This window comes from Rattus norvegicus, chromosome 1 (assembly GCF_036323735.1).
Source record: "Rattus norvegicus strain BN/NHsdMcwi chromosome 1, GRCr8, whole genome shotgun sequence".
NCBI lineage: Eukaryota > Metazoa > Chordata > Mammalia > Rodentia > Muridae > Rattus > Rattus norvegicus.
This window is the reverse complement of record NC_086019.1, coordinates 17,609,582-17,622,161: the sequence shown is the minus strand read 5'-3', so window position 1 is coordinate 17,622,161 and position 12,580 is coordinate 17,609,582. Positions and strand designations below refer to the sequence as shown.

General features: G+C 40.3%; 1 protein-coding gene across 11 annotated transcripts in view; it reads right to left on the bottom strand.

Annotated features, from left to right (window-relative positions):
* The window catches only part of Ahi1 (Abelson helper integration site 1), a 130,917-nt gene that overhangs the window by 89,614 nt on the left and 28,723 nt on the right, over nucleotides 1-12,580 (bottom strand). For all 11 annotated transcript variants that reach the window (XR_010052942.1, XM_063263018.1, XM_063263023.1 and 8 more), the window contains 2 exons: nucleotides 10,673-10,803; nucleotides 9,183-9,323 (listed from right to left, as the gene is read on the bottom strand). Coding sequence is in view for 10 of the 11 variants with exons in the window: in XM_063263018.1 (XP_063119088.1) it covers nucleotides 9,183-9,323; nucleotides 10,673-10,803 (272 nt within the window). In the remaining variant the exon portion in view is untranslated. The remainder of the gene's footprint in view (nucleotides 1-9,182; nucleotides 9,324-10,672; nucleotides 10,804-12,580) is intronic.

Below are 12,580 nucleotides of genomic sequence, written 5' to 3'. Positions count from 1 at the left end.
ACTACCACATCAGCCACTAGACCTAGGCGCTGACTTCGGTTAGGTTACAGACGTGAGAGGAATATACAGAAGCAACTGGATGGCTACACAGTCAACCGTCTGCATATGGTAAACAGACCAACAGAACATAAGACCCAGAGCATATACAGACAAGAAATAAGGCAGCCATGAATAACACATATTCCATTAAGTGGTGCTGGGACGGCTGGCCATTCAGATGCACTTTGATCCATACCTCACGCCCTGTGGCGAGAGCCCATATAAAACATAGAGTTCTGAAAGTCCAGGAATGGAGCACAGGAGAACAATTCTGGGACTACAGAGTAAGCCAAAGAAAGTCCAGGGCAGAACAGACTGATAATCTGTACCTCAAAAATGTAGTGTTCTGCTCTTCAAAGTGTTAAAATTATTAGAAGACAGGAAAACACTGGGAGGAGTATCTGTCAGTCACGCCTGAGCACAGCTGCATGTAGATCTCACATCCAAACACAGAAAAGAAGCCAACTTAAATAACAACAACAAGAAGCGGAAAATACGGTCCAATTGTAAACAAGTTCTGAAGAAGCTCCAAAGATGGTGGACAGGTGCCTAAGAAAGTATCACGAGTCAGCAGGGAAGAGCGACTCGGGCACAGGGCAAAGCAGCAAGTCTGTCTGCTAGAAGAGCTAAAGTGGAGATGTCTTGCCATGTCCGGTTTGCCAAGGACATGAAGAAGCTGGAACACCTGAGGGAAATGCTCCTTTTGGTTTTCCTCAGACAGCCTCTGCAGGGTGTAGGCTGGCTTCACACTTAACCATCTTCCTCCCTGGGTCCCCTAAGTAGTGAGATTACACATGTACTACCATGCCTAACCTGGCTTAAGAAAATCCATTACCAATATGATCCTGACCTTTCACTTTTATGAATTTACGTAAGGGAAATGAAAGCATTTTTCGAATATGAACTTGAACATGAAGACTCAACAGCTTTGCAAGTAATGGCGTAAGCTAGATACCCATCAACACACACACACACACACACACACACACACACACACACACACACACAGGTAAACTGAATTGTTGATAGATGCTAAAACATAAATGAACACCAAAATAATTAAGCACGAAAAAAAAAATGAAGACATAAAAGAATTCATGGTGTATACAGTATCTTTTATTATAAACAGTTCTAGAACATGGACACTAATTTATAGTACTTTTGAGGAATAAAAAGAGGATGCAATTAAAATGGGGCATAAAGTGACTGAAGGATGGCGGGAATGCCCACTTCTGAGACTTGATGTGATGCTCTTGCAAGGAGGTAAATTATCAAAGCATATGTTTAAAATGCATAGCTTACTGCATGTAAATGATGCCAATAAAGCTGTTTACACAAAGACTCAAAGCAAATGATGAGGATGACAGAAGGGCTAACTATTCTTGATATGCAAACGGGACCCACAAAATCCATTTAGAAGGTCAAAGCAGCAGGGAACCCAGAGCTACTCTAGGAAACTCACAAAAGAACCATGTAGCTGCAGCGAACAAGGAAGAAAATAGTAGTAAGAACACAAATAAAAACATATTATTTTTACTGTCTGACTGACAGGTATACTTCAAGACAGGTTTTCCTAACAGACAAAATAGGGAAGATAGGTATGTACTTAATCATATACAAGTTATTCTGTAAAATTATTTAAATAAATTATCTGTGTGTGTGTGTGAGAGAGAGAGAGACGGGATGCAGAAAGACACAGAGACAGAAGACAGACTGAGTCTCTCTGTAACCTTGCTGTCCTGGAAACTTCTTACACAGACCAGGGAGGCCTCCATGTCACAGAGACCTTCCAGGTCTAGGGAGCTGAGATTAAAGGCATGAGACACCATACCAAGCTCTAACATATTTAATGAGCATGAAACATTGGTTTTTTAAAGTAATAAATCATCTATGTGATATAGCACCTGTAACGTTATAGACTTTTGATATTTACACACAACTTCATGTATGTAAACAGAAGAGCCAGCTAATACCCAGCATTCTCTGCAGACCATGCTGGCTGAGTCCAGAGGGCAGAGCCCTGAGAGAAGCCACGAATTACAGCAACTGTCAGTGACAGGCACTTCTCCATACCAATTATCTATTTCAGTGCAAAAGTCACCACTCCTTATAGAGGGGTGTGTGTGTGTGTGTGTGTGTGTGTGTGTGTGTGTGTGTGTGTGTGTGTGTGTCTAATGTTCTTGTATTTAATTTGGACTTATTTGCAGAGTAACAAGAACATTTACTTCACCTTCAACCATTTAAAGATAGCTTTAAAAGGTAAGCAAGTGTAAAGCTGTAGAAAAACTCCCAGAGGAAAGTGCTCCAGGTATGGGATTGGGAAGCTCTGCCTGTATGGGGGTGGGTTTCAGGGCCAAGAAGTCAACAGAAACCATGCTTCTTGATTTCTGTATTCTTCCCTTTGAACACTGTGCTTCCAACCTTCAGCTGCTTTCTTGCTGCGTGTAAAGCTGTGTCTAAGGACAGTCTGGCATTCGGACTTCTCAGGTTTTCTGCGCTTTTGTACTTGTGAACTACAACTTCATCTAACCTGAGTGGATGAGCAGTCACAAGGATACACACGTACTGGCGTCAGCAATAAGTTAACAGGACTTAACTACGTTTTCTCCTGTAGTTTTGATTACACTGCATTTTTAAAGTATTATGATACATTAAAGATGTATAATGTTTTCTCTTTCAAAGAATTTTTAACTGGTAAAAACAGAAAAAAGCAGTGACTAAGTATGTTTTTAAGTTATTAAGTATATTTCAAAGTATTCAGATATATTTTACAATGTATTGTGAATTAAAATATTCTCAGTGGAGTAAAATAACAAAACCACAAACTATGGTATTTATTTCTATGGTGCCCTGCTCACATTTTATATAAAAATGTGGACTTCTGCAGTCAAATCAGCATCCTGCTGCATTGTTAGCACCTCTGGTTCTCTGGTGAGGACCTTTACAGCCTGCAGACATATTCACAAAGTGTACGAAGATTACACTCGAAACAGAAACTGCTTGTAAGCTCTTCACTTCCCCCCACTACCCACCAGTAGATCAGCTTAAGACATATGCCTTTCTCATGTAAAATAGCTGGCTATAGAGGACTTTTAGATTATCCTTCAAACTGGAACCATCTGGAGGTTACCAGGTTACTTTTAGGTTCTGGTTAGACACCATGTTGCAATTGGACAGCCCTATTTCTCCACTGTATCACTGTTCTTCCTACCAATACAATCTGTATGTTTAAAATTTAGATCTAATTGACCTGTTATGTTCAAAGCTCACAGCTTTAATATTCTTATCCACACCCTTTCATCTCTTTTTGAGAAATCCTAACATGCATGTCTTACAGACACTCCTCGCAGAGCTGAACCAGTTACTGCAGGGAGCTACGTGGCATGGCAGAGGAGTGCACGAGGATCAACAACTTGCAGGTGGTAACTGTATCTGCTTGAAAGAAGTCAGACACCAAAATGTTTTGAAGCATCCCCCCACCCCCAGGCTGTCACAAATCCCCCGCAGGAAGTGCTGCTCCCTTCTGGCTGCCTTCCTATCCACATGACAGTGCTCAGCTGAGGAAAACCACTAGGGTTCTCTGCTGCAGCCGGCTCACGGACTCCCAGGCTTCACATCTTGCTTTACGGTTTCAGTTTATTATTACATGGAATATGCAGGTATAGTAAGTAAAGCATGTGTAATGCTTATTTCCCAGCTTCAAAAGCAGATGCATGTAAAATTGGAAACCGTGTTAGGGTTGGATGGAGTGAGTGTTTGTCCCTCTGCAGATGTTCCTGCCATACTGCTGTCTGCTTTGGGCTACATGGTTCATGGTTTCTTTTCACTGTACTTTAGAGCACATACATGTACACATACAAAGGCCTTGGGGAGGGACTCATAGGTTTTGTTTATACTCCTGGCCATCATGTACATGAAAATTTTCATATCTCCTTAGTCACTTAGTGGTCTGGGCTTTGAAAGCCAAGGATCCATTGTGTGGGAAACAGTACGTACTTCAGAACACAGGAAAGCGGGTTTGTCAGGCCTTCATCATCAATGGCAGCTTAAGTTTTTAATTTCTTATACTCAGGTAAAAATCAATATTGAAAACTCCATCCTACAATCAGTACTACCTGTTATGATGTAATTTCATGAAAGGAGGAGATTTATGATATCCGAATTGGGCTTTTAATCATACATGGAAAACATTAATGACCTATAAGCTATGGATATTACATTTAATCACCTAGGCACTATCCTCTGAGACATTCGTCAGACAGCCTGAAGCCAAATGGCAGCTTTACCCACACCTCTGTAACCCCAGGAGAGTCATTTTCCTCTGTGGTGCCTTGGCTTCGCCATCCGTCAATAGTGACAGCAATGGGATTTTTCTCCAGAATTTTGTAAGTATTCTATTCTACAGGAAAGTACTTGATGTTACTTTAGCTAGGACTGCCACTGTTCTCAATAACCCCAGATTTACTAATGAAGCCATTTTATAGTTTTATAAAATTTAAGAAATAACTCTATTCTGTAAGAATTTCAGTTCTTAACGCAAACATATACTGCACAAGAACTACACTAAACATGGTACTTTATAAACACTATAGGTGATTAGCAGCTGGAGAGATGGGGTCTCTTCTAGCACACACTAGCCATGGAAGCTCTATCTACCCAAGGCTACATGACCCTCCTGTCTCTACCTTCCAAATACTGGGATTCCATGCATATGCCCCCATGCTTGGCTCTAACAAAATTTTATGAACTTAAGGTGTATATGACTCTGAACTATGGGAGAGCATGCAAAAGTGTAAAAATAAAGCTACTAAGGTAACAAAGCAGATCACTGATCTATTTCTGAATAGATCTTTTCCAGATCACTGGATTCTAGTTCTCAATACCATCACTGTAGAAACAGTCTGTTAGTTTGCTAAAGGTTTCTGGTAATCACCTCTGTAAACAGCATGAGGGACCCACAGTGAGCAGGTAAACTGGGTCTGGGTTTACAGCTCAAGAAAGCCTGGTGCACAACAGGTTCTTCAAAGGTCCGTCCTGCCACAGAAAGGGACACTGCCACCTAGTGAGAACTCAGGCTTATTGCCCACTGTCAGCAGTATTGAGAAGTTGCCAAACAGACATGATCCTACTTAACATACGACATACACAGTCATACATGTCAGCATTCAGACTAGGTGCTAGTAATAAACAAATGAACAAGCCTATATTTTTGCTTCCTACAAGGTATAAAAACACCACAGAAATTACATATTCCAGAGAAACTGATACTATAGAGAAAAGTTTTACCATTCGAAACCTAATATAGCAGGTCATTTGCTAATAAATTCAGAAGGCAAGTAAGAGTACAAATTTTGGCTGGGTGGTGGTGGTGCGTGCCTTTAATCTTAGACAGAGGCAGGTGGATCCCCGAGTTCGAGGTCAGCCAGACTTATGGAGTGAGTTCTAAGATGGCCAGAGCTACAAAGAGAAGCCCTGCCTCAAATAAACAAAACAAAACAGAACACAAACAAACAAAACCAACAACAACCAAATCAAACAAAAAACAGTCTCCAGTGATTCAACTCCTGATCCTGTGAAACTGTGAAAACATTTATGCCATAAAACCATAGTGAAACATTTTAAACATATAGCGTTTAATACATAGTGCTATTAGGTACTATAATTATTCTTAAATGTACAAAAATATCCCAGAGACATAAGTAGACAAACACTGTTTAAAAACAAAATATTTCTTGCTGAAGTCTGGCTTCATAGAGTTAATTCAGCAGAAACCGTTTCTCTGAGTAGTACTTTGTTGTGGGAACCCTCAGTGCACATTATTTGTGGTAGGCTGTGACTAAACTTGGTATTACTAGATGATTAACCCTTTCAAAATCAGGCAAATAAAACTGCCTTCTGAAAGTAAAAATTACACGTCTTTACAAAAAAAAAAAAAAAAAAAAGCAAAAATTCAGTAGAATGAGGGACTCAAAGACCACAGGCTGAACATACACTCGGCAGGAGAGGCGCTTGCTGACTCTCACAGAATCTGCTGGAACTGAGAGAAGACTGATACATTTAGTGACCACTGTGGTCTCATTTGTAGCTTATTTAGCTCACAAAAAAATTGATCTTGCTTCTTTTTCCTTGAATATTTCAGAAGCTATTTTAAAAGTAACTTAGCTGTTCTGTTTCTTTTGAACTTTATATCATTAAAACTCAGGAAAACCACATGTGAACTTCATTCTCAGAAAACACAGTTTGAGCAAAATATCCATGTGTTAAAAAATAAAATATAGGGCAAAACTGTAATAGGTTAAATATTAAAATTTTTAATAAAAAACGATTGAATATTTGTACTATTGATTGTGGCCTGTAGTCAATGAGTAGGACACTCAGAGACTGAAATAATTCTCATTTGTTTTATATCATTAAAAAGAACTGTGCCAAGTCTTAGATGGCTTGAAGTTATTTTACTTTTTACTAAGCTTCCCCTTTTTAAAAATAGGCAACAAAGAATCTGGAAAATATGTTGAAACACTCTGAGCTTTATTTTTTTTTTTTTTGGTAAGGTATATGCATTGTATCAAAAATGTTTTAAAAATGTTGCATAAAGTAAGTAATTTCACGTCATCATTTCTGAGATGCTCACCCAACCCCATGCTTCTGCATCTAACAATGTGGCTTTAACACGAGGTAACCGTATGTGTTAAGTGCTGTAATGCACTTGGCCTGGTGCGGCATCCGTTCGGGTTAGTAGACAGATGGGAAAGGCCGAGTAATGGAGGGAAGGGAGAAGCATGAGCGTCTCCATCCCACGGAGAAGTGCTTGTGGGCACGGTACAGCACGGATTCCTGTAAGGTGGATTGGGTGCTGGGAGATGAGCTTTCTAAGAACAAGTGTTCATTCTGGCCCCTCTGCTAGAGCGCCTGTCGTCACACAGGTCCTCCACAGCCCCTGGGTTAGAGTCCTTGGAACTCTCTGTGTAGGGCAGGCACCATTCCTGAAGTACCTTTCAGAAGATGACAGACTGGAGGGCCAGAAGGGCAGCAGGCCTGAGCAAGGCCCCCGAAGTGAGCACCACAGGAGCCTGAGCTCCAGCTAAAGCCACGGCTCCTTCCAGACAAGAAGCCCTTCTAGCACTGGGAGCTACTTAAAGACAAAACACAGCGGAACTTAACTAATTTTTGCACTGAACATTTCAAAAGTCTAAAAGAAAGCAAATTATAAACTGAATGAAGATGGTTGTGAAATCTCCTGAGAGTCTGAGGCAATAACTGTGTTCTGTTTTCCTGAGAATAGTTTCAATTCTACAGCAATGGGCTGTAATTCTCCTTGTCTTTGGGAAAACTGGAACAGGGCAAATAACTGTTTCAGGTCCTTGTTACAGTGGGGCAGGACTGGGCACTGGCTGACCGGGCACTGGCTGACCGGGCACTGGCTGACCGGGTACTGGCTGACCGGGTACTGGCTGACCGGGCTCACTCAGCCCTCTCTGTAGCAGGGTAGCAGCCTCTCTGCCAACAGTCGCTAGTGAGTGGAAATGCGCTCATTGCCCCGCAATCCTGCCACTAGCAACAGCGTTTCATAAATTTAAGTATAAATTGAAGTAATCATTTCTTCTCTATAAGGACCATTAAGATAAGCCTTCTTTTTCTGCATTCTTTAAGACAATTCATTGGAAAATGTGTACTATTTTCTGCACCATGAAGAAAACCTTCAGGTTTATGATAACTCATTGTCTAATTACATCTATCAGAGCATTAGAGAAGTTAATATATAGTGATTGAATAAATTTAACTTTGTTATTTCTTTGACGTATTTGCTCATAGCTACATTACTATTACATATACAATTGTATGCTTCTATGCATATAAACATCATACATTTATATTACCCTATGTACAAAAATACTGAACCATGTTATGTCATAATCAACTAAAGCAGAGAAACTAATAAAGACCTTTCATTTCTGGACAGCTAATATATGAAGGTTATAAAATATTCTTTTTGAGAAAGATTGAACAATTATAAAAGAAAAATATTAACTTCAGAATAGAAAATAAATATTTAAAAAACAACAAAAACCCAAATTATTCTTAAAATGCATCTTAATTCCCAAAAGTAGACCCAAAGTTTTATCATCCTTGTCATTTTTAGAGTGGTAGCACATGTAACCTGTAGGGTTGAAAACAGTTGATTTCTTTGCCAGATTCCATTTTCATTTACAGTTGAAAATTTGTCCATATTTTATATTAGAAATTTCCTAACTACAATTTACCAAAACTATTTGCTTTAAAAAATAAAATCTGAGTTGGGGATTTAGCTCAGGGGTAGAGAGCGCTTGCCTAGCAAGCGCAAGGCCCTGGGTTCGGTCCCCAGCTCCGAAAAAAAGAAAAAGGAAAAAAAAAATAAAATCACAGAATAAGAAATTAGCTTCAGCCAGATTGCTGTCTCATACTTGGAATCCTAAAACTCGGGAGCCAGAAACAGAGGGCTGCCCTCAGTTCAAGGCTCCCGAAACTTACAATGCATGCACAGCTAGCCTGAGTTACAACGAGCCTGTCTCAACACAAAACAAAAATCCAAAACACATAAAGACCTCCAAAGCAAACAAATTCCCTAACATATAAACAAGGCCCAAATAAAATAACCCGCTGTCCACCTGAAACGCTTAATCCATATTTTGTGCAGCATTCAGTACTGAGGTTCAGTTGACAGAGCCCTAATTTTATATGGACTCCATTTGTGACTCCAACACAGCACAGTCACGTGTGTTCTTCTTAAGATGGGATTTTATGTGGCCTAAGGCTGGCTTCAAACCAACACCCGACAGATGATGTCTAAACTGCTGATACTCTCGTTCCCACTGAGACTCTAAGTGGTCGGCTTCTACACTAGGCAAGCGCTTGATAACTGTTCTCTAAGGCAGCCTTGCGTGCACCTTTGCTAACATCCACACTCTGTGCTCAGGCTGCACAGGAAACAATGAAATGTTCCAACATCCCAATAACAGCCTAGGCCATCTTTTGGGCTCTTTTATGTAGTACATTCAAAGAGACAATGTTAATTGAAATAATTACTAATAGATTGTATAGTGCTCCTGATTCCTGGTCCATTACGAATGCAAACCTTACTTCATTTGCAGTGACAGTGGACTCACCCTGGAAATCATAAATGTAAAGAAGAATGGGCTCGCTCTGTCCAAAGGCACAAAACGCAACCATGTTCTCAAATGGATGGTAAGAGATGTCTCGGATAGTTGACTTGAACGGCAGCTCAGAATACATTGCCACTTGTTCTCCTGAAGCAAAAGAAAGGCAGCAACTTGTACTATGCCGTGCATGCCCCACCCCGAGACTCTTGTGCACCTCCCTTGAAGACATCTGCAGCAATGATGAGCCCCAGTGTGTGCATGGCAGCAAACCACTGTGTGAGTGATTACGCACTTGGCATTGTCTCGGCTCCTTTGCAGGTTTTTAGCCCAACCTCTTCAATGTTTTGTGGAGCAAAATACATATGAAGTGTTTGATGGAAACAGAGAGCTCGCATGACGGAGACCTGAGAAAAGTGTGCGAACTGTAACTAACAAAGAATTTAGCAAAACTGGGGAGGGATTACAAAATTCTTTAATTGAGGAAAGTCTCTTGTCGGGGGAGAATGAGCAAGGCCTCAATTTTCTATTTTGTTTTTCTCCCAGAGGCTGAGGCTCACTGAAGAGCAGTAGAACATGTCATCAGCAGAACTCTCTGACACCTAGGGTCGTCGGCCAGAAGTCTAAGGCCTCAGACTCTCAGAGGAACGTTTCGTTACCAATCAGACCTTTCCATCCATGTTGACCATGTATGTACATAGTCACAGCTCAGCTGACAATGTGCTATGTCTTGAGTTACAGTGCTCTTAAGGTACTTTTCAAGCATCTCATAGGCTTTGAAAGAATACATCCTGATTTATAATGGGAAATTCTAGGTTCACAATGATATTCAAACAATCAAGAACAAATGCAATATACATTTAGAATATAGCTGAATTTTATCAAAAGCTATCTGTATGATCTGGTGTAAAATGTCCCCCATGGGCTTATGTGTTTGCACACTTGGGCTCCAGCTGGTTTTAGGATGTGGATCCTTCATGGAGATGGAGGAGGGCCTTGAAGTTTCCTAGTGGTCCTATGCCTATTGTCTATTCAGCCTCTGTGTGTGTGTTCACGTGTGTATGCACATAATCTGGGACAAAGTGAGTGTCACTACTTCTTGGTGTCCTGTTTCTGGAGGTTCAAACTCACATCCCCATACTTAGGTGGCAATGGTTATTTTATCAACGACTGTCTCCTCAGCCCCACTCTCTGTTTCCACATTGTCAGCACAGTACGAACAGCAGCTTCTTGCTACTGCCACTATGCAGCCTTGCCAGGATGGATTAGATCCCTGGACCTCGAAGGATAAAGACACACCCTTCCTCCCTTAAACTGCTTCCTGTCAGGTACTTTGTCAGACTGATGAGGAAAGTGACTAATATACTAGCTGGTTTTAAAACACATAGTTAAAAACACAAAGTCAGAATTTTTCTAAAACGCCAAAAGCTGTAGTTTTCAGATTCTTTTAACTTTGCAACCCACTCACCAAAGGACTTTTCAAGCCAATGAACACTTGCCTGTCTCTGGGTTCCAAACGTACACTATCCCATCCTCACTGCCAGAAAAGAGCAGAGTCCCACACGGTGTCAAAGTGCTGTGGATCTTCTCCCGGTAATTTGCTGCGCCCACAAATTTCCTGGCTGCTAATCTATAAACAAACCAGAAAACAATGCAAATGCAACTCAACTACTTAAAGGACTAGCAGGAAAGAAATGTTATTTGTAAATACTGAATTTGAGTTAATAACTATAGTTTTGAGAGTATATGATATGGTAAACATTCTGTGATGGATAGTCAACAAACGAGAGTTGATTCTATGCTTCTTTCTAATTTATGTGATAACTTCTTTCCTCTGCTGAATAATAATAATGATAATAATAATAAGTAATATAAAATTAATATATACACTTTTCATCTAGCAACAGCTGGCACTGTTTCAGCACTCACAATCTTTAAGAAAGTAGATACACTGCGCTGTAATCTACTCTTTTCACTCAACCAGAAAGTCATCAACAGTGGGTCTCTGTGTCGGATAGCACAGAATACATTTCTATTTCAGCGGGACCGTGTCACTGTCTAACTATCTTATGAAATGTTCTATTGTTGGACATTTAGTATATATCTTGCTTCCTCCTACCCATCTTGTTGTGTGTGTGTTTGTGTATTAACATTTTTGGTTTAGACTTCCAGACTTTGAGTTACTGAGTAAAACATTTATGGAGTCCCTTACAGTGTACTTTTATTGCTGTGAGCATTCTGCTTACTAATAGTTCATTCCTCTACAAACCCTTATGGACATGGTATATTATTTCTCCCCTCCGTGAAAAGGAGAAGGGAGAGAAAAAGCAGCATTTGACTCTTTAAGCAGCCCTCGGCTGGAGCTCAGGTATGATCTCATAGGGCCTAAAAAGGGAATAACTTGGTCGCCTTATCTAGTCCTAGTTTCTGTTTTCAAAATTTCCCTCTTGGTATTCCTTGTCAAGAAACCTATGCTTAGGCTACCTCTCTGTCTTGAACACTTATCCCACTTAGAATTTTATTTCATTTTCTACCCTACTGAAAACCTATCTAAAGTCTATCCATCCTTCAAGACTGATACGAATGCCAGTATTTCAACAGAATCTTTAATAGAATTATAACTGTCACCTTGTTACTGTAATATATACAGTAATTATACCATACACATTGAGAGCTGGCTTATCTACCTGGCATGCCATGGATACTATGCACAGAAAAAAGAATATTCAGATTCCAATACTAGATCTCATTTTTCATCTAAATGTTTGTTGTTGTTGTTATGTGAAAGGTCATAATCATACTATAAACTTCAGATATGGCAATTCTGCTATCACTTTCCCACATGTTGGGATCTTGTGCTATGCATGTTGGGGTCTTGTGCTATTACAGAAACGCTGAAGAGCTAATGGCACAAAAAAGGTAGGTACAGGATCAACTCCTATAGATTGATGTGTGTATTTCTAAATACAATAGGAAAACCACGAAATAGCTTTCTCTTGTTTATTTCACATAGAGTTGTTAACACCAACAAAACGTATACTAGCAGTGCACACTGCCCTTACCAAACTCTGCTTGCCTTTTATGGTAAGGAATCTCCCATTCTTTCCCTTGTTAAAGTAAAAGACAAAGATGCATTAGCCAAGAGACGCCTCTTTCAGTTATATGTAGTGTAGTCTAGGCCAGTGTCAAAGTGTGAGTGTCTGCTTCTCATTGTGAAAACAGAGAGCACTGACTCATTTCAGCCTCAGTGCTACTCAAACAGTGTCAAGTATCTCTCTGTTGTGAGGGCTGTCCTAGCCCCCACACGGCATGCACCCCTGATCTTCACTCCTCAGATGCAAGAAGCAACAGAAAGATCTCTACAGACGGTGTGCGTAGGGCTACACTACCTACCCCAAACCACTGCT